We start from the raw sequence: 27,871 nt of genomic DNA on the forward strand, positions 1-27,871 counted from the left end.
GACAAAGGACCGAAGGGAAAGGCAGAGCGGGCCTTGGACAGCTCCTGGCATGGCTAGAGGCGGAGGGACAGCTCCCACCACCGGGTTGTACCTCCCGCTCGCCCCCGCAGGCAGCGGTTCCTCGGGCGGCAGCGGAGACGACCAGCCCTCGCGGGAGGGGGTGGGGACGGGGCTCGTCACGTGGAGATGCGCGCGGGGGCGGGCGGGGCGGGGGCGCGCTCGGCTCTTTAAAGGCGCGTGAGGCGGTTCCGCGGCCGCAGGCGCAGGCCCGGCAGACAGCCGAGACGCGGGGCGCGCCGCCCGCGGCAGCTCCGGGATTCAACATGCGCCGCTCGGCGGGAGGCGTCTGGCTGGCGCTGGCCGCGTCGCTCCTGCACGGTAAAGCGGCCGCGGCTCCCCGCCCTCCGCTCCTCCGTGGGATCCCCGGCGCACCCCGGGCGGCTTTGTGCGTCCCGCGCCTGGGCCAGGTTGGGGTCTCCCCGCCCGCGAGGGGCCGCGGGGCGCTGCTGGGCTGCTTGTCTGGGCGGTGCTGGGTGGGCGGCGGGGGTCGCGGGCAGGGACGTGGGCATCTCCCCACTGGCCTTCCCTGAGCAGCCTCCCCGCGTCTCCTCTCCTTAAGTGTCCCTGCAAGGCGAGTTCCAGAGGAAGCTCTACAAGGAGCTGATCAAGAACTACAACCCCTTGGAGAGGCCCGTGGCCAATGACTCGCAGCCGCTCACTGTCTACTTCTCCCTGAGCCTCCTGCAGATCATGGACGTGGTGAGTCCCGGCCGGCGGCAGGGCTGCCCTCTCCCCGCCCGGGGCTCCCAGGGCTGTGAAAGTGTCAGGTAGCCGACACCCTAGCTGGCCCCTGGCGAGGCAGGGCGTGCTCTGACCTGTCCTGGGTCGCCTTCTGCCTCCGTCTCCCCGCCCGCCGAGGAGGGACTTGGTGAGGATTGTTCCCTCGCCCTGGCCACCTGTACGTGGGTACTTGGGTCCTGCCTTTCCCCCAACTTAGAAACTCAGGGGAAAGCACCCTAAGTCTAAAATCAGCCGCAAGAACGGGGTGAGAATGTTTAGTCTCCCTTTACAGTGTTAAGTGTTGACATGCAGTCCAGCATTCTGTGTCAGTTTAACCACTTCTAGACTTTTCTGCAGCCCCTGTCATGTAACTTCTTTGGCTAGGGGCCTGGCCCTGGGCTTTGCGGCTGGTGGGTGTGCCCAGGCAGAGAGTAGAGGGCCGGCTGTGGGCGTTGGGACACCCCCACATCCCAGTAATGGACTTGCTATGCCTTTTGCTCCTCCGAGGACTCCACGCCAGAGATAGCCTTGCCAGTCTCTTCGGGCAGCTGCCAGCTCTGTGGGCCTCTTGTCTTGCGGCCTCAGTAGTGCCCACTTCAGTTGGGGAATCAGTGTGAACTTGTCATTTGTTTCTCTAGATTGCTTTGGATAGTCAGTTTTCAACTGTATGTTCTTTATACAATACAAATACTTTGCAAAAGAATTTAATTCATTATAAATGGGTTTGAGTGTGGGGGAAGGTGGGGCAAAGGACTAATGCTGTTCCTCAGGAGGGAAGAACATGGCAGGAAAGAGGTGAGACGATAGCCACAATCCCAATTAGGAAGTGCTAAGAGACACCAGCTGGGTTTAAGTAAGTGGAGTAAGATGACAGGTGATACTTCATAATCGTACAAATAGTTACCCACACTGCCATGTCTATGCATGTGCTATCACTTAACCTGGTTAAAATTGCTGTGATGAATAGCTTCCTTTCCAACGTTACACCTGCCTCAAATGTGTGTTTCCTCCTACAGACAGAATCATGCTTTAAAATGCTGAATGCGTATGTGATGAAGTGACCAAGTTATCATGAGAGGAGAGCTGTAGGGGAAGACAGGTGTTTCCAGAGCAGCTCCTCTGTTACTTCAAGGAGCTGAGGATTTGTACTTGGGATCCTTGGTGGGTTCTGGCTTTGCCAGTTTCTGGATGGTTCATCTTAGGTTAGTTTCTTAAGCAGCCTGAGCCTTGGCTTTCCATTTAATAAAATAGACACTGTAGTACTTCATTGGTGGTTGTGATGAACTAAAGAATGTGGAGACAACTTTAAGAGACCTCAAAGCTAAACATAACTTTGGTCATTTTTATACAAAAACCACGTGAGAAAGGACCAGGCAGCTGAGCTACCACACCCCACAGGAGGCACATGATAGGGTGAGAAAGGGACATCAGCCCCCTCTGCTCCCACTTGCTCAGGGTCAGCTCCAGCCACGCTGTGCCTGCCTGCTCCACAGGTGCTTCTCATGGGAGGCGGTCCTTCTGCTGGCTGGCTGGCTGGCTGGGTTAGGGGTGATGATGCAGTAATAGCTCAGCTGGGGAGCAGGAGTGAGCGAGCATAGCAGGCTGCTAAGGCTATGACAGCCCCTTTGCAGAAGAGACCACTCATGGAGAAGTGGCAAGCTTTTGTTTTGGGCACTTCTGCCTCTTTTAGTTAAGGCACCTGGTTAATATGAGGAATTTTGAGTCTTAGAAATTTAGGCATGAGTGTTACACGATGTAGAAATTAAAAAAAAACTTAACACTTTAGAAACATAAAAAAAGTAACAAATCATGAGCACTGAGTGTCATGGGCATTCCAGTGTTATAGACACATGTGAAGAAGGCTCTCAGCAGCCTCCTGGGAGGCCGGAATGGGCGAAAATCTCTGTCTCACCTTAACCATTGGAGCTAGCTGTGAACACACCGAACTTCCCAGCCAGGCAGTGCTGTGTGTTCATGAAGTGGCCTTGAGCAAATGACTTTACCTTTCTAAGCCCTGTTTTCTCATGTGTTAAATGAAAATAATAATACCTACTTCACAGGATTTTGAAAGGATTAAATAAGAGAAAGTGCTTGCCACACACTGATGATTTATTGAAGGTTTGCTCCATCTTAATTATGTAGCTACTCAACTAAAAAATCAGGAAGTCTGTGCCTAGGAAGGCGTGATTGCTTGCGCAGGGTCACTTAGTGATTAGAGGCAGGGCTGTGAGGGAGACCCCCATCTTACTCACAAGTCCTTTGTCCTGCTTCTGCTGCCTCCTTTAGACTTGGTAACTTCTGCAGAACAAAGTCCGCTTAATTTATTTAAACTGTCTGGACTGTAACTGATTAAATATGACTATCCTGAGATCCTGGGTGAAAGGAAGCCTCTGTATCAGACATAACGAAATATGCAAACATTTGTGTTCCAGCCTGACTTGGCTCTGCCTGCTTTTGAAGCAGAGCCAAGTCTTTCCAGCAGGAATCTCAGCACTCTGGACAGAGACACAGTGGTTCTCATAAAGGATTTGTGTGGCAACATTTTTGCTGGTATAGAGTCTCTTTACATATTTGTCCATTTTGACTAGGCTGTTCTAGAGACCATAGCTGTTGTTTTTTCTGCTCCCAAATCTTGTCATTGTTTTCTTTTTTGTCAGCATAGATTTTCTGACTGGAGTGATAGGAATATGGCATATAATACTACATATTTTATTTTCATGAAAGATCATTTACTCTTTCCTCAATTTATTCCACACGTACTTGTTGAGCTCCTGTTGTAGACGTGATAGATTCTGAGAATTTACAGAATAAGAGATTGTTTCTTCTTTCAGAGCTCTCATGATCTGGCTAGGGGACTAATAAGTAAATCCAAGATTACTACTTGTGATGAAATTTAACGTAATATCTATACAAAGTACTGCAGATCTACAGAGGGAAAACGTTACTTCCAACCAGGGTGGCTGACAGTTGTTTCAAAGAGGAGGTAGTTAGAGTTCTAAAAGTGAGAAAAATTTTGCTGGTTGAAGAAAGTAGGAAAGGCTTTCCAGGTAGTGGTAACAGGGTGAGGAAAGTTTGAAAGCATGGTGGACAAGTACAGGGTGTGTTGTGTGGGACTCTGGCTCCCTGCTGTCTTTACCACAGGTTTTGCTGCAAGATTTGTCTGAAAATTTAAAGTTTTATGTTTATTGAGAAGTTCTAAAAGAAGGATATAGTATTAACTGGTAGTTTTACAGACCATTTTGTAAGAATTATGATCTAGGAGCACACCTTACCAGGTGCAGGCTGTGATTTTTCTTTGGTAGGAGGTGCTAGATGAGTCTGGGACAGTAGAGGTGCAGTATGTGAAGTATCCTGAGTGTCTCTGCAGAGTTCTCATTTTATCTGGCCTTAGTCTGGGCATCTCTGATGGCTTGAGGAGGAGGCAGTATTCCAGGGGTTTTGTGAAGCTGCAAGACCAGCTTGCCATTGCATACTGTCCTAGATGTGGAAACAATCCAAACCATGATATTCATATTAAATCCAACAAGTATAAATTATGGATTAGAATGAAAAAATGTGCATGCATATTAAAGACAAAACGTGGCATTTAAGGAATGTCTTCACCTGCTATGGGCTGTTCTAACTTTTCAGCAGGCCCCTTGGTGAAACAGCAGGTAGAGAGTGGGAAAGTATGGTGGATTTTTATGCAGGGGAGAGAAGTAACTAGATCTGTGTTTAGGTAGAGGATGCTGATAGCAGTGTGGGATAGGGTAGAGAGGAGAGAAGATGTGGGTAAGGGAGAAGGAGGTCAAAACTAGGATTGCCCCTGTGAGAATGAGGAGAAAAGGACAGATTCAAGAGAAGTTTTGGATATACTGTCTATGATATATAACTGTGTATATAAACATCATGCATATACACTGATAAATTTGTAAAGTGACAGTGCCTAAATTATTCCTAAATGAATACTCTGACTTATGGTGATTATTAATTTACTTCCTGGGCTTGTAACTGGGCTGGGAATGAGATAATACATGAGAAATCATTTTGAAGTGATGCATATGTATGGTTCTAATCTGCCAAGTTTCCATAATAGTTCTCCTTTATTTGTTCTATTTAGTCAGTCACCTGGGCACATACATATAAAGGCCATTCTAAGTGTTTATTTGCATAAAATAAAAGTGCATGGTTATGAAAGCTTGTCCAGAAGGCAAGGTGATTAAAATAAATAATATGAATCAACACATAATTATACACAAATATAAAACACATAATTATGCAAGAATGATTTTTTGTATTTTATAGATTTTGAAATGCAGAATTCAACTTTTTGGAAGCTCTAGTCACAAGACAATAAAGCTAAGTGGTCACATATTTAGGGTTTGCTACTGAAGATTGCAGGCATAGTTGTAGACCCCAGTATCCTAAGGGCTTGTGTATTATCTGAAATCTCTTTGGTGGCCCTCAGCTTAGATTCACTAGATTTATGAATTTACATTTATTAGTCACTATTTAAAATTCTACCACTCCAACTAAATATTATCAAATATTAATTATAAAAATTACACACTGAATATCCATTGTAAAAAGAAATGCTCAATGTAAAATCAGATATTTGTCTTCATAATTTTTTAAGACTTTACTTACTTCAAGCAATTTTAGGTTCACAAGCAAACTTAAGAGGAAGGTACAGAGATTTGTCATATACTGTCTGCCCTCATACAAGCACAGTCTCCCCCATTATCAACATTCCCCACCAGAGTAGTATTATTTGTTACAATGGATGAACCTACATTGACACATCACAATTACCCAAAGTCCATAATTTACATTAGGATCCCCTCTTGGTGGTGTAAAATAAGTGGGTTTGGGCAAGTGTGTAATGGAATGTATTCATTGTTTTAGTATCATACAGATACTAAATAGAAATCCTTGTAGAAATCCTCTGTGCTCCACCTTTTCATTCCTACCCCCACCACAATCCCTGGCAACCACTGATCTTTTTATTGTCTCCATAGTTTTACCTCTTCCAGAATATCAGATAGTTGGAATAAGTGTGCAGCCTTTTCAGATTTTCTTCTTTTACTTAGTAATATGCATTTATGCTTTCTCCATGTTTTTTCATGGCTTGATAGCTTATTTCTTTTAAGTACCTAGTAATATTCCATTGTCTGGATGTAGCACAGTTTTGCATTCACCTACTAAGGACATCTTGGTGACTTCCAAATTTTGACAATTATGAATAAAGCTGCTATAAACATCCTGTACAGATTTTTATGTGGATATAAGGTGTCAATCCTTAGGGTAAATACCAAGGAGGGCACTTGATGGTTCATATGGGAAGAGTATGTTTGATTTTATAAGAAAATCTCAGACTGTCTTCCAAAGTAGATGTACCATTTTGTATTCCCATAAGCAATAAATGAAAGTTTCTGTTGCTCTACATCTTCACTAACATTGGTGTTGCCAGTGTTCTGGATTTGGGCCATTCAAGTAAGGGTGTAGTGGCATTTCATTGTTTTAATTTGCATTTCCCTATTGACATATGATGTGGAGCATTTCTTCATATGCTTATGTGCCAATTGTATATCTTCTTTGAAAAGCGTCTGTAAAGTCTTTGTTCCTGTTTTTTAAGTGCTTTTTTGTTGTTGAGTTTTAAGAGTTTTTTGTGTGTTTTTGATAACAGCCCTTTATCAAATATGCCTTTTGCAAATATTTTCTCCTAGTTTATAGTTTTTCTCATTCTCTTGACACTGTCTTTCACAGATCATAAGATTTTAACTTAAATGAAGTCCATCTTACCAATTCTTTGTTTCATAGATTGTGCCTCTGGTACTGTGTCTAAAAAGTCATTACCATACCCAGAGTCATCTAAGTTTTTTACTTTGTTATCTTATAGGATTTTTATAATTTTGTGTTTTGCATTTACATCTGTGATCTATTTTGAGTTAATTTTTGTGAAGGATGTAAAGTCTACATTTATTTTTTTGCATGTGGATGTCCAGATTTTGCAGCACCATTTGTTAAAAAGACTGTCTTTGCTCCATTGCATTGCTTTTGCTTCTTTGTCGAAGATAAGTTGACTATAGATATATGGGTCTATTTCTGGACTCTATATTCTATTCCATTGATCTATGTGTCTATTCGTGCATGAGTACCATCGTCTTGATTAAGGTAGCTGTATAGTCCTGAAGTTGGATGGTATCACTCCTCCAACTTCTTTTTTCTTCTTCAATGTTGTGTTGACTATTCTGGGTCTTTTGCTTCTCTCTACAAACTTTAGAATCAGTTTGTCCATACACAAAAAATAACTTGCTGGGATTTGACTGGGATTGCATTGAATCTATAGATCAAGTTGGGAAGAACTGACATCTTGACAAAATTGAGTTTTCCTATCCATGAATGCAGAATATTTCTTCATTTATTTAGTTCATCTTTTATATTCATAAGAATTTTGTTGTTTTACTTATATACATCTTGTATATATTTTATTCAATTTATACTTAATTATTTAATTTTGGGGATGCTGAATAGTTTTATTAATGTCAAATTTCACTTGTTCATTGTTGGTATATAGGAAAGTGCTTTACTTTTATATATTAACCTTGTATTCTTTTGGATTTCCTACATAGAAGATAACGTGATCTGCAGAGAAAGACGGTTTTATTTCTTTCTGCCCAATTATTCCAATTTAGGTGCTGTTATTGTCAATATTGTATTTCTGTAAATAGAGTCTAAACTCCCTAAGATTATCATTGTTTTCTATAGTCAGTATTCTTTTGGATGTATTCATATTTACCATTTTTGTTACTTTTATTCCTTCCTGCATCTGCTAACTTCCATCTGAGATAATTTTCCTTCTCCTCATTAGCATTCTCTCTCCTGTGGGTCTGGAAGTAGCACTGACACAGGAAAGTGACTCCCAATGCTGGGAGCCACTTGAAGTCCAAGGGGGTCCTTGGCTTCGTGCAAGAAATAAGGAATGAGCTGACAGTATAAAGTGAAAGTGAGATTTATTCAGAAACTCTAGAAAGTCTACTCTAAAGACAGAGTGGAGGCTGGCTCTCCCTGCAGAAGGGAACTGGCCCCCTGGTTCCTGTTGTCTTTCTATTTAAGCAACAGGCTAAAACAAGGGGAGGAACATTCATGGGAAGGGGGTGGTGTTCCAGCCCCATCTTGGTCTAACCAGTTGGAACTTGCCCTGGCACCATCCTGTTTTGATCGGGGCAGTTTGAAACTTTGTCTTTGAGACTTACTGACTCAGTTAGGTGCTGTTGCTGCAGCACTGCCATACCCAAAGCAGTACCTGCCAGTTCCCTGTCTCAGCACAATCTCTCCGTATTTATTTGTCTCAGAATTTATTTATATTCATTTTTGAGTGATAGTTCAGAAATACAGAATCTGGGTTGGCAGTTACGTTCTTTCAGCACTTTGAACATCTCACCCCATTGTTTTCTGACTTCTTAAGAGGTCAACTGTCTGCTCCCTTGGGGGTATTCTGTTCATATTTTCTTTGGCCCATTTAAAAATGTATTCTTTGTGATTTTCAGCAGTTTTACTATGCGAATCATAGGTTTCTGTTTGTTTGTTTTACCTATTTGGGATTCATACCTGCTTATTGAATCTGTTACTTGGTTTCTTTCATAAGTTTTTGAAAATTGTTGCCAAATATTTCTTCAAATATGGCTTCTGCTCCATTTTCTCTGCCTTCTCTTGTTGATTACATGCTTGCCACAGCTTTAACTTTATCCCAGTGGTTCTCAGCCATGGACAGTTTTGTCTCCCAGGGGATATTTGGCATTGCCTTGAGACAGTTTAGTTGCCTCACTTGGAGAGAAAAGTGCTGCTGACACTTACTGGAAAGAGGCCAGGGATGCTGCTAAACATCCTACAATGCACAGGCTGGCCCCCCATGACAAAGAATTATCTGACCCAAAATGTCAGTAATGCTGAGATTGAGAAGCCTGCTTTGTTTATAAATCTCATACCCTTTTTCTATAATATCCGTTATTTGGTCTCTTCAAGGTTCATTCATTCAGTCTGTTTTCTGTTGACCTATATTCAGTCCATGAATTTTCTCACTGTGGCTATCTGTGGTTAGTCTCATTTACTGACATGTTTTTAAAGTTTAGATATTACATACTTTAGATTTAGAATTTGCTTTTGGTTTTTCTTCTATTTTATAGATCTCAAGCTTATTCTAAATTTCCTCAAATGTTTGAATAAGAATTATTTTGCAGCCCCTGTCTGATAGTTCCATTCTTAAGATATTTTGTGCTTCTGTGTTTATTGTGATTTGATTTTTTTTTTTTTTTTTTTTTTTTTTTTTTTTTTTTTTTGAGACAGAGTCTCACTCTGTTGCCCAGGCTAGAGTGAGTGCCATGGCGTTAGCCTAGCTCACAGCAACCTCAAACTCCTGAGCTCAAGCGATCCTCCTGTCTCAGCCTCCCGAGCAGCTGGGACCACAGGCATGCGCCACCATGCCCGGCTAATTTTTTTTCTATATATATTTTTAGCTGTCCGTATAATTTCTTTCTATTTTTAGTAGAGATGGGGTCTCGCTCTTGCTCAGGCTGGTCTCGAACTCCTGAGCTCAAACGATCCGCCCACCTCGGCCTCCCAGAGTGCTAGGATTACAGGCGTGAGCCACCGCGCCCGGCCTTGTGTTTATTGTGGATTGCCTTTTGCTCTTCTTTCCCATGACGTGTGCTCCTTCTCAGCCTGGTTGGTTTTGTAGTTTGTTCCAGACAATGTATGGAAAAAATTGCAGAGATAATTTGAGAGTCTTGAGAATACCCTATTACTCTATTTTATATTTTCTTCTGACCAAAAACCAACCTGTGGGTGCCAGCAACTACACATTGCTACCTGAATTGGATTAGGGGTTGAAAACGTGAGAAGATGAGCTTCCATCCCTATAAGGGCTGGTCTATTTCTGATTCTTGCGTATGTATTCAGGGCATGAATATAGAGTTTACTGGAGTCTTCTCTCTCTTTAATGAGTCCCCAACTCCTATTTTGTCCCCCTGGCTCTTAAGTCTGTCAAGCTTTGCTCAAATGTTTAGCCTCTTAGACATTTTTGAAAGAATCACCACATGGCTCTGGAAAAGTCACCTCAAATCTTTTTATTCTCTCAGTGCTTCCCCTCCCCTCCTGGATCTTGTCTCCCTAATTCCTCACTGCTCTCTGCCGCCTTCAAGCGCATAATTTTTGCTTTCATGTCTAATTGTTCTCATTGGAGGGTTGGTGAGAACCACCTAGTTTTTATCATTCTAAATTAAAACAACTATCTCATTCATCCGTGGGTGCTAAAGAAGTGGATCTCATGGAAGTAGAGAGTAGAGTGGTGGTTACCAGAGGCTAGGAAAAGAAGGTGGGAGAGGGGATTAAGATGTGGTTAAAGGGATACGAAAATACAGTTGGATAGAAGGAGTAAGTTGTAGTAATCGAGAGTTCAGCAGGGCAATTATAGTTAACAATAATTTATTATCTATTTCAAAATAGTTAGAAGAGAAGATTTAAAATGTTCCCAACACAAAGAAAAGATAAATGTTTGAGATGATGGATAATCAAATTACCCTAATTCGATCATTACATATCATCTACAGGTATCAAAATATCACATGTACCCCCAAAATATGTACAACTAATATATATCAATTAAAAACTTGTTAACAGTGCACCTTTATAATTGACACAGATTTATTATGGTAGGAATTTTATCCCTTCCAAACATGTTTATGGCTCTGGGACATAAGCCTACAAAATTCTTTTAATCTTTATAGACTGAGAATTATAAGCATTTTTGCTAAAGGAATCCTTGTAAATGTTGCTTTCAAGGCGACCACTGAAGATATTTCCCAAAGGGTTCAGCTTTCTCTCTGCTCCTGTTTCATCCCTGACATGCTGTTTAAAGGAATAGAAATTGTCTTGTCATGGAGGAATGCCAATGAAAATGTCTGCTCTCTTATTGATTTATCTTTAAATTTGGGATTAGGTAGTATTTCACTCCTCAGAGAAAAGAAACCATTTGGCATCTTCTAATTTCAATTCCTATGCTCTTAATTTCAGTGATTTCCTTATATTCAACATTAGCTATAAACTATTTTAGTGAAGAAAATTCCAAAAATATTGTAAAATAGTGTTTATGTGTGCATATTTATATGTGTGTAAACGCACATACACACACTCATGTTATCAGCTCTCCTTATTGAATTTTTTAATATATCAGATAAGCCATCATATAATACGTTTATTAAGTTCCCAAGGTATCAAGCTTGAAGATACAGTAGAAGCCTTCAGTCACAGCTCCCAGCAAGCCAAAAATAATTGACTGAAACTAACATGAAACTAAACAGGAATTATATAAAATCCTTTATTATAGGTTAAAAATCAGTGCAGAAGAATGAGTTGTGGGAAAGGCCTGGATGTGTGGCTGACTACAGGCTCAGTCAGGTTGTTGGGTGCAGGAGCTGACCCATCTCAACTGCAGGTAGCAGTGGCCAGGAGGGGAGGAAATTGTAGTTGTCATGGTTAACGAAAGCCACCTGTGAAAGATTCCCAAAGTGGGAAATTTACTCTTGGATTACTGAAAGCAAATCGTAAAGATTCCTGTCTTGGGTAAAAGAAGTGGTGTCTCTCCTCCAGGGAGAGAACAAAGAGAGGATGGAGAATGTGTCTGCTTTATTTGTGGAGCAAAGGTAAATGTAGGGCTGGCTCTCTAGTTGGTTTCAAATTGCAGAATTATGAAGTGAGTTTCTAATGTAATGTACCTGTTTAAGAAGTTCACACATAGAATGTTATGATCAGGGATTTAGATTAAGAAAATTAGGTGAAAGCTGCTCACTGATTGCCGGAGTATATCTGATAAAGTGCAAATGGATAAAATTCACAATTGAAATCACTAGTCAGGAAACATTAGTTTGTTACTGTTCTCTGTTAGGACGTTTTATTGACATTTGAAGTAACCTTTAACACATTGGCTAGCTCATAGGGAGATACAAGTTTTTAATTTTGGAAGTTATTCTTCAACCCTATTTTAAAACTTTGAATTGTAGTAGTATATAATGGATATTCACAAATGGGCACAATATCAAAACCAAGTCATTGAGTTATCACAAAGTGAACCCTCTTAAGGTATCACCACCCAACACAGCTCTTCCCTCCTCCAAAGCAAATCTATTAGCCTTACTTTAGTTTTGTGTTTCTGTGGAACTTCATATAAGAGGAATCACCTAAGCACATAGTATATATTCTTCTGGGTCTGGCTTTTTTGTTCAGTTTTATTTTTGTGAGTCACCCAAGTTGTTGCCTGTAGCTCTACCTTATTCATTTTTATTGTATGAATATAATAGAATTTATTATTAACATTAAGTTGATGGATATTTTGATTACTTCTAAATTTTGTCCATTATGAAGAACAGACTACCATTAATATTCTTATTGTACTTGTCTTTTCAGCACAGGTATATGCATTTCTGTCTGGTCTTTATATCGAAGTGAAATTGCTGGGTCATAAGGTGGCATGTTTTTAACTTTTCCAAATGATACCAAACAATTTTCAAATTGGTTATACCAATTAACATTCCCACCAACAATTCTTGTTGGTCTACATACTCACCAACACTTACTATTTTCAGTCTATTAAATTTACTATTCTGGTGGGTGTGGAGTGATATTTCCTTGTGATTTTTAAATAGCAGTTCCCTGATTACTAATAAGGTTGAGGATATTTTTGTGTTTTAATTGTCCATTTCAAGATCTTTTGGGAAGTGTCTTTTCATGTCTCTTGCCTATTTTTCTCTCTCTTTTTTTTCTTTGTTTTGTTTTACATTGGTTTGATGTTTTCCTTGTGGCTTTGAGGTTTTTTTTTTTTTTTTTTTTTCATTATGGACATTTTAGACATGAGACCTTAGTCATTATCTTAAATTGTTTTGTACTGATACAACAGAATACTTGAGACTGGATAATTTATAAAAAAAATAGGAGTTTTTTTTCTTATCGTTCTGAGGGCTGGGAAGTCTCATATCAAGGTGCTAGCGTCTAGCAAGGGCCTTCTTGCTGTGTCATAATATGGTGGAAGACATCACATGGCAGAAAGGCAAAGAAAGGGTGAGAGAAAGAGAACAAAAGGAGGGTGGACCGAGTCCTGAGATAGCAAACCCACTCCTGCATTAGTCCATCATGAGAGTGGAGCCCACATGACCTACGCATCTCTTAAAGGTCTCATCTCTCAGTACCCTCCCAGTGAGAATTAAATTTCAACATGAGTTTTTGAGGGACAAATGTTCAAATAATAGCAATCAGTTGTATGTTTTGCAGATATCTTCTCAGACTCTTTGCCTTGTTGTTTTACTTTTTAAATGTTCTTTCTTTTCTCTTTTGTAAACTTGCAATTAAAATGTAATATATTTACAGATTATTAGTATCTTTTGATGAACTGAAATTCTTAATTTTAATGGGGCCCACTAAATATTTAGTGCTTATTTTAAAAGTCTTTTCCTTTCTCAAGTTCACGAAGATATTTTCCTACATTTTCTTTGAGGGGCTTTTTGTTTTTGTTGTTGTTTTAGAGGCTTTTTTTATTAGTGTTTTACCTTTCATATTTATATTTATAATCCACCTAGAATTTATTTTTGTGTATAGTTTAAAATATATCACTTTTAAGCAGCTTTTGGAAATCTTGAGTAATAATTTTATTTTTCAAGAGTAATAAATGTGTTGTTAGTGTAATATCTGTATGATGCTAAGCTTATATCAAATTTGGACGTTGTATTATCCACTGTATCTATGCCCAAGTGGATATTTCGATTATTGAATGAGTGTATTCTATAAAAAACTATGTGAGCTATGGAAATTTTTCATATTTAAAAATATTGATGTGACACATATTGTTTACAGAGCCAGTAAGTAGTAAGGAAGGGCTTAAGAGAAGCCCCCAACCCTGGCCCCAGGTTTCCCGTCATCATTCATTTTCCTAAGACAGATACTTTTAACGGCTTCTATTTCAGGTTATCACTCTTATTTTAATATCCTGCTTATATTAATAGTTCTATTCTTCAGTGGATCAAAATATTAATATTTCTGTTCTTCAGTTGATTAAAATATCAAATACTCTAGACTGCTAATAAGATTAAAATACTTTTATTTAAGTATTTTCTGTAGGGATATTCTTATGCTAAACAAAGTATATGAGTCATCTGATTGGCTGTAGCTGGGCACTTGCCTTATTTGGAATAGTGTGATAAGTTGGCTGCCTGTGATTGGCTGAGGCTTGGCTGTCTGTGATACTCTAGGTTAGGTTTCAGTTTGTTTACTTACTAAGTTAGGTTGCCTTTGTTAATTAGGGACTCAAAGTACAGAGACAGTCTCAGGCCAATGGCTTCCTGCTGATTTCATTTGATAATTTGCTTATTAGGAATGTCAGTGTGTCCCTCAAAGCAGGGTCTGATGATGAAGGTTGGTGGCACATAAATGAGATAGATATGTATTGGTTTTGTTTTTGATGTTTATAATCTAACTCTGAAGGAAAATCAAAAGAAAATTTCCCAAAGTATCCTAGCAAATCAAAACCTTTCTACACTAATTTTAAAGACAGACCTTAATTAGGTAATGAACACTATGTATGTCAACTTGAAAAACTTTGACTTTATAGTCATAGTTTATATATTAAATGAAACATGCCATGGGTTTTGAAAATCAACTGGCCAAAAGCTTTAAATAAAATGCTTTTTGAATAAAGCATTAAAAAACTTTTTTACATGGTTTTCCTTTCAAAATAAAAAGTGTTACTTTTTAAATTTTTCATCAAATGTTGTTGCTCAGCAAATTTGTGACTGAATCATTTAAGACAGTATTTTACATTTGCCTAAAATATCTGTAGATTAAAGATCAAACAAATTTCTTGATGAAAATTAAAGAGATGGGCGTGGTGGCACAAGCCGGTAGTCCCAGCTACTGGGGAAGCTGAGGCATGAGTATGGCTTGAGACCAAGAGTTTGAATCCAGCAGCCTTTGAAACATAGTGAGACCCCATCTCTTAAAAAAAAAAAAAGAAAATTAAAGAATAACAGAATAACAGACATGTTGATAAAATTGAAAATGTCCATAGACTCCTGGTATTTTCAGACAAGACATTCAGATGTTTGTAGTTATTTTTCAGGGCTTCATACTATAGACAGTTGGAAGTCAGGAGATATATATATATATATGTGTGTGTGTGTGTGTCTATAAAATAAAATGAAAAGTGTTACTTTTAAATTTTTCATTAAATGTTGAAGTCAGGAGATATGTATATATATATGTGTGTGTGTGTGTGTGTGTGTGTATATATATAGATGAATATAGATATTTCAAGCAGGAGGATCTCTCCAAACCTGGCTTAGAGGCTTCCCTGTTCTTTATATTAGTGATCTGGTGATTTACAACTCCAGATTAAATAAAAACTGTATCAGAAACCTTTCTGTCAGCCATTAGGCCAGGCAGTGGTCTGCAGTGACTGATGGTCCCAGTAAACAGAGCCTTTCATTCAGCTTCCTGTACACTGGGGCTGGATGTTGCACAGCTCAAGATGATGTGCAGCTCCTATTTGTCTCTTTTCTCACTGAAAGAGTCAGGGCCGTTTGGACCCAACACCCTGTTCTGTGCATGAAGCAATTAATGCAGACTCCATGGTCCCAGACCATCCTTTGACAGTGACCATCAGGTTTGCATTAAACAGCAATGTACAGATGGCATATTTATTGTTTTTGACAGGGAAAATTATGGGCATTGGATTAAAGTAAAAACTGAAAAGGAATATTCATGGCAGCAAATTTTTCCTTTCCCAGGGGTGTTTTTGCATCTGCAGGAAACAGCTGGTCATTGATGTGTCGGTACAAAACAGCTTCCTGAATTTTTCCAAATATCACTTGAAAAGCATACAGAATTAAACAATTTAATTACTTTGAAAGTGCTTGAAACTTAGTCTCAAATAGAGGAAATGAACAACAGAATGGGATACATGGTGTAAGTTTGTCTGGACTGGGAAGATTGTACCTATTTCAGAAATGCCACTCATTTGGAGGAAAACAAGACTTCTGACTTTATTGTTAAATTTTCCAGGAAGTCTGGAAAGGGCTGTGGGTGCAGAGCTGGAGTGGGCTGGGATTCAGGGCCTATCTTCCCTACTAATAGTTAGCTTTGGGTGTATATCTCACTGTCTGTATTTGAAAAGAGCCTTAAAATATCGTCATCTCTATGTATAACTTGTAAAATGTTCAAGGAACTTTCACTTAGTTTTGTCTCTTTGATGACCACGTGAGATGGGGCTACATTATTATGACCATATTGCTTGGCAGAGGACATTTTGGGACTTAAACTCAGATCTTCTTTATGTATTTTTTTTATTTTCAGGATCTTTTTGTTTATTTGTTCATTAAAAAAATGTATTATGCCACGAAGATATTTAAATAGGTGACCAATGAGATTTTATTTTCATTTTGAATTACTGATTTTTTATTTGATGTGTTTTACTCCATTGTAGTTATTAATATTTTTCTGTCTGATGCTTGAATTGTCAGATTGGCTCCTGCATCCTTTTGCTGTGGTCATCGTGATCCTTAATAGCTTCTTCTGTTTTCTGTCACAAAAATAAAATAAGGTGTCATTATGTGTATCTCCCACCACAGACTGGGATTGCCTTTGTTAAGGAGTGCTTCAGTGGAAACCGCTAACTGACAGTAGGTATGGGAAGACATTCTGACTTGAGTCTAATAGATATCCCAGAAAGAGACAACTGAGCGAATGGGAAGTACAAATATAGAGAAAGGGCTTTGTTTTCAAAAATGCTTCTAGCATTGAAGGAAGACATGAATACTTAGATGTAAAAGACCCATTGCATACTTTAATTCCGGTACACCAAGTATAAGGAAAAAAAAAGGGGGGACTATATAGGACGTTATAAAAGCGCTATAATGTCAAAGCTCAAATGAGAAACTAATTAAATATTATTCTAAGATCTCTGCAAAGCCAAATAGAAAGGCAAAAAAAATATGCAAGGATTCAAAATTTTACTACCCACAAATTATCTGAAAGAATTGCTAGAATAATGTATTACAGTTATGCAAAAACAAAAACAAACTCTAAGCAGAGTAAGTGGGGTATAAGAATACAAGTGGTAAGAGTACAGAAAATTTGGCATTAAGCCTAATTAAGTGTCAGTTGTCAAACAGTCCCTGAAATATCAACAGCAATCTATAATCCAGATTTTAGACCTCACTCTAAAAACAGTCTTGGAGAGGTGAAGGTAGGGTATTTCAGAGATAGAAAAAGCAGGGAAGAAATGCATTGTAATATCTTAGAATGTCTCTATATCTATATCATCTATATATATACACATATATAAACATCAGTTATATATGTATATATACTTACACCAGTTCTATATATATGTATATTACATGTGTTTATATACTGATTTATGAAGGCATATATAAAAATAAGTTATATATTTTCAAAAATAGTAAATAAGAATAAAAATAGGATATAAAATTTTCAAACCTTGAAGAGGAATAATGGAACAAAGAAAATTGAGCAATACAGTAAAACTAAGAAATGGTTTTAGAAAACATGACAGAAGACTGTGGTAGACAGGCAACACATTACAACTGCAGAAGCAAGCCCAGTCTCATCCATAATCACCATGTTGTGAAATGGACTCCAGATTTCATTTAAAAAGTGCCAGCTATATGTCACTTTCAAGAGGTAGACTTTGATCAGAAATACTCAAAAATAAATAAATAGGTAAATAGGTAGATGGGGAAAAGCTACAGCAGGTGGATGTTAACGATGGATGCAGCACCATATCTTGTCTATTGGAGGCTCGTGGAACCACCTGGAACCAGCATGGGAAGGAGGGGGCCTTACTGAGGCATGAAGGTGTTGCTGCCTATTGAAGCAGGTGTCAGAGTCCAGGGGGAGGACAGAGTGTGTAGCTGCAGGATGAACACACACGTCAAGGGTGGCTAGGCAGAGCTGCCTATCTGGGGAACATCGCGGGCCAGAGCAAGATGAGACGATTGGCAGCAGTAGCCTATGCCCATGCCCTGTTCTGCAGCAAGCGTGCTATCTCATTCAGTCCTTGTGGCAACCCTGCCGTATGTGCAGTCATTATTCTCTTTATTTTGATGACTGGTTGCCAAAGCTGGCTCAAATTGCTGTGCTTGTAATAGTGGAGCCACCATGCACAGAGGGACTATAACAGCTTGCAAACACTGTAGGCTCAGGATAAACCCCTGCGTCAGGAGTCATGCAGTGAGTGAATGGCACTGAGCTCCATCCTCATCAGGCCCTGACCTGGGAGGAAGCCAGGCCGTGGCAACAGAAGAACAGGGAGGAAAGTAATCCAGGCACTTATCCTGCATGGAAAGGACAGCCTGAGATTGCTCAAGGTCCATATCAAAGGATGCTTTTCATAGAGGGACTTCTGGATCCCTTCTCATTGCTCCCATGATACTAAAGCACTTGCTTAGTTATAGGTTGCTACTAGGACAATTCAGAGAGAAACAAAAGACCTGAAATGGTAAGAACACGTTTAAAAATGAGATGAGCCCCTCAGTAATTGTATGAGCTCAGGAAAGCTCGTACATGTCTTACATCCTGCCCTTTAAAATAATAATTCCTATGGTAATGTCACAGTACCCCTGTGATTAGTGATACTTTTAAAAAGCCTTATTTTTATTAATATAATTCTTGCCTGTAGTTTAAAAACTGAGATAGCCTCATGAGGCTCATTGTACTTCTGCTTCCGTTTACATTTCTCATAGACAGCGAGTTCTAACTCTTTTAGCTCTTTCTTTGAGATTTACACCCATATCTCCGAATAAAATGCTTGTGTTGCCACATTCTTCTTTAGAGTTATGTTCAACATCTAAGGACTTCCCAACACTGAAGGTGAGGATTTAATTCTCCATTCACTCTCCACCTCCACACCACACATAATTAGCACATTTTCCCTTCTTTTCTTAATGCTTCTGATGAAAGTATACCATTATTTTTGGCTAATGTATAGTGTTTATATTAAAATATATGAAATTACTGTTCACATCTGAGCCATGTTGTAGATTATTATTATATTTATTTTTCTTAGAGTTAATGCTATTGTGTTTTACCAGTTGTTGAATTTTTCATGTAATAATCACTGTGTCATCCCCAAATTCTCTGGTAGATATGTAACTTTCTCTCTTTATATTCATACACATGTAGATTTGTATCTGATATGGTCTTAGAGATGTCTTTTGAAGCATTTTGTTCTCCTGCTTGAAAATAAATTAGTTGTTGCCTAGGCTTGTTCTACAGCTGTCAAACTGGTATTTTCTTTCACATTTACCTTTTGTCAACAATTCTCTGACACCAACACTGATATCCTGCAATCCAACTCAATTCTTACCTTACCTGGAGGTAGCATCAGGTCCTATAAGTTAAAGGGCAAAGTCCCCAATGACACTGCCCTAATTTCAGATGCCAGCCATGAGTGGGGTGCCCAGTCTCCTCTGCCTGGCTATTTACAAATTCAGGACTTCCTAAAACCTCCTCTGGTTTAATTATTTGTTAGAACAACTCGCACATCACAGGAAAACACTCTAGAGACATGCATCATTAGGCAATTTTATCATTGTACAAACATCAAAGGGTGTACTTACCTACACCTAGGTGGTATACTAAATTGGGCTATATGGTATACCCTTTGCTCTGGGGCTACAAACATGTACAGCGTGTTACTGTAGTGAATACTGTAGGTATTTGTAACACAATGGTAAGTATCTATATATCTAAACATAGAAAAGGTACTGTAAAAATATGGTATAAAAGATTATAAAAAGGTATACCTGTATAGAGCACTTACCATGAATGGAGCATGCAGGATTGGAAGTTGCTCTGGGTAAGTCAGTCAGTGAGTAGAAAGTGAGTGAGAAGGCCCAGGGCTTTACTGTGCACTACTGTAGACTTTATAAATATTGTTCACTTAGAGTACACTAAATTTATTTAAAAAATAAAGTAATCATGCTATGACATTCTGACAGTTATGATATTACTAGGCAATAGGAATTTTTCATCTCCCTTATAATCCTACAGGACCACAGTTGTATATGTGGTTCACTGTTGATTGAAATGTCATTATGTAGTACGTGACTGTACACTTATGATTATCATTTTATTACAAAGGATACAAATGAGTGTCCAGATGAAAAGGTACATAGAAAAGGTCTAGGAAGCCCTAAGCACAGGATTTTCTGTGTCTGTGGAGTCTGGTGGTTCCACCCTCCTGGGACATTGATATGTTCACCAACCAGATAGCTTCTTCAATCCCTGTTCTTCAGAGTTTTTTGTTGGAGTTTCATTTTGTAGGCATGGTTGATTAAATTATTGGCCACAGATCTTACATGACTTTATTTTTACCCTTACACTTGACAGATGATTAGACTATGAATAAGTTGAAAAATTTTTCTCAGAATTTTGTTGTTCCTTTTCTTCTTGTAATGTTTCAGTTCCTAAGAACTTTATTTTGCTTTGTGGATGTTTCTTGTTGATAGTATCTGGGTATCTGGTTCCTGTTGAAACTTGGGTTTTTTTTTTTTTTTTGTATCAATGCCATAGCTTCTCTTGTGTCTCTTAAGTTTCTCCTTCTCCTCTTCCTCCTCCTTATTTTTACTCTACTCCTTGTATTGTCTGTTTCTTCAAAATCCCTTTATTTTTTGTTTATTTTGGTCTCTGTTTTTCATATTAGAGTTTTTCTCACAGTGATGGGTGGTCATTGATGGAAGCTCTGTGTGTGTGTGTGTCTGTGTTCCCAGTGTGGTGGTGGTGGTGGAATGGGTTTGATCATACCATGATCTGGGTGGGAAGGTATTCTGGGGACCTTAGTATTATTAGGTCCTTTCTTTTGGACTGATCCTGTTTCCCAGAAAAAAATTGTTCTAGTATGCTCCCTAAGCAGTATGAGCCTGGCAAGCAGAGTTCTCGGAACTGAGATGGCGAAGGGTTGGGGGTCATGTACTCTTACGCCTGTCTCTATTTTCAATATGTTACCACTGTTCTAGCTGTATCTGTGTCTGTCATAGAGTCTTCTGGTCTGTCCTCTACAGAGAATAAAATTCTAATATCTGCCAGGTCACGGGGGAGCAGCTGCTACTTGCACGTGTGAGAATATTTGAGCATTTAAATAATTCTTATAAAACCTTTATTCCCAACCTCCTGTTTTAACGCCATTTACACTCTACTGTCGCAGTCACCTGCTCCCTCTGATTCATGAGCCTTTGCAGGCTTTGTCTCTGCTTTCCGTGTGTTTAATTAGATTTGCACTTGCAGACTCTGCCTTGTCCATGTATTTTTCAAAGTCCAAGTTGTTGATGTTGTCTCCTCTCACATTTTTCATAAATGTGAATTTATGCCTTAACACATTTCTTTATCATTTTTATGAAGTTTGAGAGGAAGAGGAGATATGCTTATGTTCCAACCGAATTTTTAATAGGAACCCCCTTAATGGTGGTTCTTAACCAGAAATATGCAAAAGATACCCATGAAGAACTTTTCAGATATGAATGCTTGAGGGAAGTAAGTGAAAATGGTGGAATAGGGACCTCTGAAAATTATTTTCCCCATAAAATCAAGAAGAAAAAACCACCAAAATTTGCCAGAAACAACTTTTTGACAGGTTTGGAAATAAAAGGCTTGAAGCAGTCTGGGAAGAATTTATTTTTTTTAAGAAATAGGCTGTACCTTGGTAAGAACAGTGATCTCTGTGACATTTTAACCTGTGCTATTTCCCTACCCTACCTCTAACTCCCTGGTAGCCTTGAAAACCAATAGTCTGCGATTACGGTGAAAGCTGTCAGCCGATTATAGTCACCGGAGCAGAGAGAACATGGTTAGAACTCCTTTGGAATATCATTGCCAGAGAATTGTCAGTGTGTCATCTTCTTGCTGGTTCAGTAGAAGACCCCACTTGGAATATTATCTTTATTTGACCTAATTCAGAGCCCTTTTAGTCCAGAAAGCCTTTTCCCTTGGTGCATTTGTTGAAAATTGAGAAGTAATTGCTTAAAACCTTGGAGCTGCCTGAGGCAGTTGCTATCAGTTGAGGAGGACAACTAATAAAAACAGATTATAGGGAAAGGCTTGGGAACTAGATATCCATATGTTCTTTGAAAAGCTCCAAAAGGCGTGTGTAAGGCTGGGTACATGCTCAGAAAAAATCTGAGAAGGTCCTAGCCTCCCACCTCTGACTGACTTTGAGGCTGTGCACAGCATGAAGTGAATGCCAAGGCAGAGTTGTTAACTGCTTGGCTGTGTATTGAAAGTGTGCCCTGACACACACACAGTGCATAGGTAAAGACTGTGAGATTTATTGGTTCCAAGCATTTGAGAAAATCTCTGTTCCTTTATTAGCTGACAACTAAGCTAACAAAACAGAGACTTTAGGGACCACACACAATGAATAATAGAGACTTTACAGAATTAGTTCAGAAAAGTTACTGAATAAACAAATAGGAACAACAACAAACTGAGGAGGGTATGCTTTCCAGAGTTGTCATGTTATTTAAAATGTCCAGTTTCCAAAAAAAATACATAATACATACAATGAAAGATGAACATATGGCCCATACACAGGGGGGAAAAATAACCCCACAATCAATAGAAACTATCCCAAGGAAGCCTGGATGTTGGGTTTACTAGACAAAGACTTTAAACCAGATTTTTTATATATGTTCAATGAAGTAAAGGAAACCATGTCTAAAGCACTAAAAGAGAGTATAAGAATGTCTCCCTAAGTTAAGAATATCAATGAAGATATATATATGTATACACACACACACACACACACACACACACAGAACCCAATATAAATTATGGAATAAAAATTCCAATTATGAAAATGAAAAATTCACTAAAGGATTTCAACAGCAGATTTGAGCAGGTAGAAGAAAGAAACAAGGAACTTGATGATAGGTCAACTGAGTTTATCCCATCTGAAAAACTGAAAAAGAAAAAAGAATGAAAAAAATGAACTGAGCATCAGAGACCTATGAGGTAACAAGATACCAACATATGCAAAGTGGATGTCCTTGAAGAAGAGTGGAGAGGAATAGGGAGAAAGAATATTTGAAGATATAATGGGTGGAAACTTTCCAAATTGAACAGAAAAATAGTGATCTGCATACCCAAAAAGCTTAGTGAACTAAAAGTAGAATAAACTCAAAGATACACAGTTAGACACATCCTAATCAAACTGTCAAAAGGCAAAGAATCTTGAAATCAGCAGGGTGGAACTGATGCAAAGTGCCTTTGTCAGATGAACAGCTGATTTCTCAACAGAAATCATGGAGGATAGAGGCAGTGGGGTGACATATTTTCAAAGTGCTGAAAGAAAAAGACTTTTAACCAAGAATTTTAAATAAGCAAAAATGTCTTTCAAAAATGAAGATAAAGTTAGTACATTCCCTGATTTTAAAAAAGCAAACTCGCCTTGCAAGAAATACTAAAAGGGAGTCCTTAGGTGAAATGAGAGGACAGTAGGCAGTAACTGGAATCCGCAAAAGATAATGAGCACCAGTAAGTAATGACGTAGGTAAATATAAAAGATAGTATAAATATATTTCCGGTTAATAACTCTTTTTTTCTCCTTTCTGATTTGAGATATTAACTGTATGAAGCAATAATTATAAATACTTGTTGATGTGCATACAATGTATAAAGGTGTAATTTTATGACTAACAGCACAAAGAAGCAGGGAGGAAACAGTTATATAGTGGCAAATTTTTTGTACACTATTGATTTAAGTTAGCATCAATCCAAACAACATTGTTTTAAGTCAAGATGTTAATTGTAATCCCCAGGGCAAGCAGCTAAAAAAAAAAAGAAAACGAAGTGAAATGACAAAAAATAGTACACAAGACAATACATATTTAAGAAATTAGAAGACACTACGAGAAATATTAGGGATAAATAGCAAAATGGGAGGTGTAAATCCTACTATATCAGATTATATGTTAAATTATATGGATTAAACATTTGAATGAAAAGACAGAGATTGACAGATTGGGCAGAAAACAATTGGCTATTTGTATCTACAAGAGACACATTTTAGATTCAAAGGTGCAAATAGGTTGAAAATAAACATGAAAAAGATATACCATGCAAACAGTAACCCAAATAGAGCTAGAGTGGCTTTACCAATATCAGACGACATAGACTTAAAAAAAAATTGTTACTACAGACTAAAAAGGGCATTTTATTATAACAAAAAGTCAGTTAGTCAAGAATATGTAACAATTAAAACACATATGTACCCATGATTGAGGCCCTCCAGTATGTGAAGCAAACAGTGACAGAATTGAAGGTTAGTAATAGCAAATTCAACAAAAACACTTGAAGACTATAGTATCCTTCTTTCAGTAATGATAGAAAATGAGAGACAGCCAACAAGTAAATAGAATACATGAGTGCCTTTGTCTCCTATCTAATTAATACCTTTTTTGTAATACCTTTGTTCTCATATATAATTAAAAAAAAACATAAAGCAATAATTAAGATCTAACCTACATTGGAATTAACAGTTAATAACCATTAGACTTAAATTAGACCAAATAGACACATCTATAGGACACTCCACAGAAAGTGAAAATACATTCCACAGAATGTGAGATAATATATGAAATTATATATCTGATAAGGGTCTAGTATCCAGAATATGTAAAGGAAAAAAAAGAAGAACTTCCTACCCCTCAACAACAAAAATGCAACTCAGTTTAGGAAAGGGCAAAGGACTTGAGTAGACATTTATCTAATGAAACACCAAAACATTGAATTCTATACTTCAAAAAGATGAATTTTATCATATATGAATTATATCTCAATTTTTTTATTTTTTATTTTTTTTAATTTCAGCTCATGGGGGTACAAAAGTTCAGGTTATATATATTGCCCATGCCTCCCCATCCCCCCGAGTCTGAGCTTCAAATGTGTCCATTCCCTAGACAGTGCACATGGTACTCATCATGTAGGTATGCACCCATCCCCTCCCCCCATCCCCCCCCAGTCAGAACTTCAAGCATGTCCATTCCCCAGGCAGTGCGCATTGCACTCATCAAGTAGGTATACACCCATCCCTTCCCCCCAGGCCCCACCTCTGTCCGATACCCAATTGGTGTTATTCCCAAATGTGCTCTCAGGGAAACCAGTTTGCTGGTGAGTACATGTGGTGCTTATTTTTCCATTCTTGGGATATTTCACTTAATAGAATGGGTCCCAGCTCTCTCCAGGAGAACCAAAGAGATGCCATATCACCAGGGAAATGCAAATCAAAACCACAGTGAGATATCACTTAACTCCAGTGAGAATGGCCTATACCAAAAAGTCCCAAAACAATACATGTTGGTGTGGATGCAGAGAGACAGGAACACTCATACACTGCTGGTGGGACTGTAAACTAGTGCAACCCCTGTGGAAAGCAATGTAGAGATACCTTAAACAGATTCCAGTAGATCTACCATTCGATCCAGCAATCCCATTATTGGGCATCTACCCAGAAGAACAAAAGTCATTCTATAAAAAAGACACCTGCACCCAAATGTTTATAGCAGCACAATTCACAATTGCAAAGATGTGGAAACAACCCAAATGCCCATCAATTCATGAATGGATTAGCAAAATGTAGTATATGTATACCATGGAATATATCTCAATTTTTAAAAGTATGAATGCCAAGTCCTAACCTTCTTTTATCTTACTTGTTTACTGTGAAAAAAGGTCCACGCAGCCCTTTTCGAAGAAAGCTCCCTGAATCAGACTGATGTGCATACTGGGTTAGTAAACACAGATTCTGAAAATCGGTGAAATATCAGAAATGAAAACAGTCTGTGACTACTTAATTTGAAAGTACTAAATGTGTATTTTATAAATGTTTATCATTTGTTTTTGTTCCCCTACCTCCCAGATTGTGAAGGTATTTAGTGATTCTCATTTATTTTTGTTATCTTGATTGGTGAAGTATCTCTGTGTTCTTTTTTTTTTTATTTCAAAATTTTACGGGGGTACAAATGTTTTTGTTACATGGATAACTTTTATAATGCTTAAGTCAGGACAATTAGTGTGCCCATCATCCAAGTAGTAGTCATTGTACCTGTTAGGTAAGTTTTTACCCCTCCCCTCCTTCCCCCTCTCCCATTCTTGATTTCCAAGGACTTTTACTTCTCTCTGTGCCCATGTGTGCCTGTCGATTAGTTCCAGATTATTAGAGAGTACATGTGGTGTGTGTTTTTCCATTCCTGAGATACTTCACTTAGGATAATGGTCTCCAGTTTCATCTAAATTGCTGCTAAAGACATTAATTCATTTCTTTTTATGGCTCAGTAGTACTCCAATGTGTGTGTGTACAACACATTTTGTTAATCTACTCATGAATTGATGGGCCCTTAGGTTGATTCCACATCTTTGTGATTGTGAATTGTACTGCAATAAACATTTGAGGCAAGTGTCCTTTTAATAAAATGACTTCTTAATAGATGTCTATTTAGAAAAATTATAAGCTTTAAAAAAGCTTTATTGAAACTGTAAATGACATACAAAAACTGTATGTACTTTATGCAGATTGATATTTAGACAAGTTTGCACACTTATGAAACTGTCACCACAATACAGAGTAATGAACATTTTCATCATTTGCAATAGATTATTTTTGCCTATCTGCACTTCTCCCTTACACCTCAGCTTCCTCCAACCCCAAGGCAACCACTAATCTGATTTGTCACTAGAAATTAGTTTGCTCATTTTCTAATTGGATTTTTAATGTTGAATTTTGAGAGTTTCATATACATTTTAGAGATGATTCCTTTGTCAGATTTGTGGATTTTAAATATTTTCTCATTGTCTGTAGAGTGGGTATTTCCCCCCCCAAAAAGTTTTTAATTTTTATGTAGTCAAATTTATTAATTTTTTCTTTTGTGTATCATATTTTTGGTGTCATGTCTAAGCACTCTTCCCTAAACCCAAGGTCCTAAAGATTTTCTCTTATGTTTTCTTCAAAAGGTTTGTAGTTTTTCATTTTACATTTAAGTCTGTGATCCATTTTGAATTAATCTTTGTAGAAGATGTGAGGTTTAGGTTGAAGTTCCTTTTTTTCACATTGATATCCAATTGCTACAGCCTCATTTATTGAAAAGATTGTCCTTTCTCTATTGGCTTTCTTTCGCACCTTTGCCAAAATTAGTTGGCCACAAGTCTGTGGGTCTATCTCTGGGTTCTTTATTCTGTTCCATTGATCTATGTGTTAATCCTTCCACTAATACCACACAGTCTAGATTCCTGTAAATCTTCAAATCTGGTAGAACGATTCCTTATATTTATTCTTTTTAAAAATTGATTTAGCTATTCTTGTTCTTTTGTCTTTCTATATACATTTTAGAATAATCTTTGTATATCCTTCTGCAAATATCTTCCAGGGACTTTGAAAAGGATTGCATTAAACCTGTATAACAATTTGAGGAATGTTAACATATTGTGTCTGAACTGAACTGGGTTTGTTTGCAGCACACAACAGAAAGCCAAACACTGAAGCACCAGGTTTTTGTAGAGAGATACGTTTACTACAAGGCTGCCAAGCGGAGACAGGAGTCAAGCTCAAATATATATCCCTGAGCTGAGGCTTGTGGCAGGTTTTATATTCAGAGGGTAACAAGGCATGATCTGAATGGATCTTGCATTGAGATGATGCTGAGAGGTGTGATTGACTAGAGTCTGCCATGGGGTGATGCAAGGGTTCCATCTGATTGGATCCTGGATCCTGCCTGTTGTGTCCACTTCTGAATCCAGTCCCTGTTCCTAAGTCTGAGCACTTATGTTCTACCCATGCTTGGTTCATCTGGACATGCTAAAGTTATGTGACCTTTAACCTGGGGATCCATGGCAACTGAAAAAACAGCTCAAAACTTTTATTACATAAAAGTTGAACCAGATTGGTCTGTTGTGGTTACAATATTTATTATGTTAAGTCTTCCAATTCATGAATATTTAATGTCTATTATTTATTTAGATCTTCTTTGATTTGTTATTGGTTTTTGTAGTTTTCAACATACAA

At 38.3% G+C, this 27,871-nt stretch overlaps 1 protein-coding gene across 1 annotated transcript in view; it reads left to right on the plus strand.

The window, feature by feature from the left end:
- Nucleotides 1-323: 323 nt before the first annotated feature.
- The window catches only part of LOC138381522 (neuronal acetylcholine receptor subunit alpha-7-like), a 106,938-nt gene continuing 79,390 nt past the window's right edge, over nt 324-27,871 (plus strand). Inside the window, 3 exon segments of the mRNA XM_069465816.1 lie at nt 324-392; nt 395-467; nt 620-759. Of these exon segments, the coding sequence (XP_069321917.1) occupies nt 324-392; nt 395-467; nt 620-759 (282 nt within the window).

The sequence above is a fragment of the Eulemur rufifrons genome, chromosome 3 (assembly GCF_041146395.1).
Source record: "Eulemur rufifrons isolate Redbay chromosome 3, OSU_ERuf_1, whole genome shotgun sequence".
Taxonomy (NCBI): Eukaryota; Metazoa; Chordata; class Mammalia; order Primates; family Lemuridae; genus Eulemur; species Eulemur rufifrons.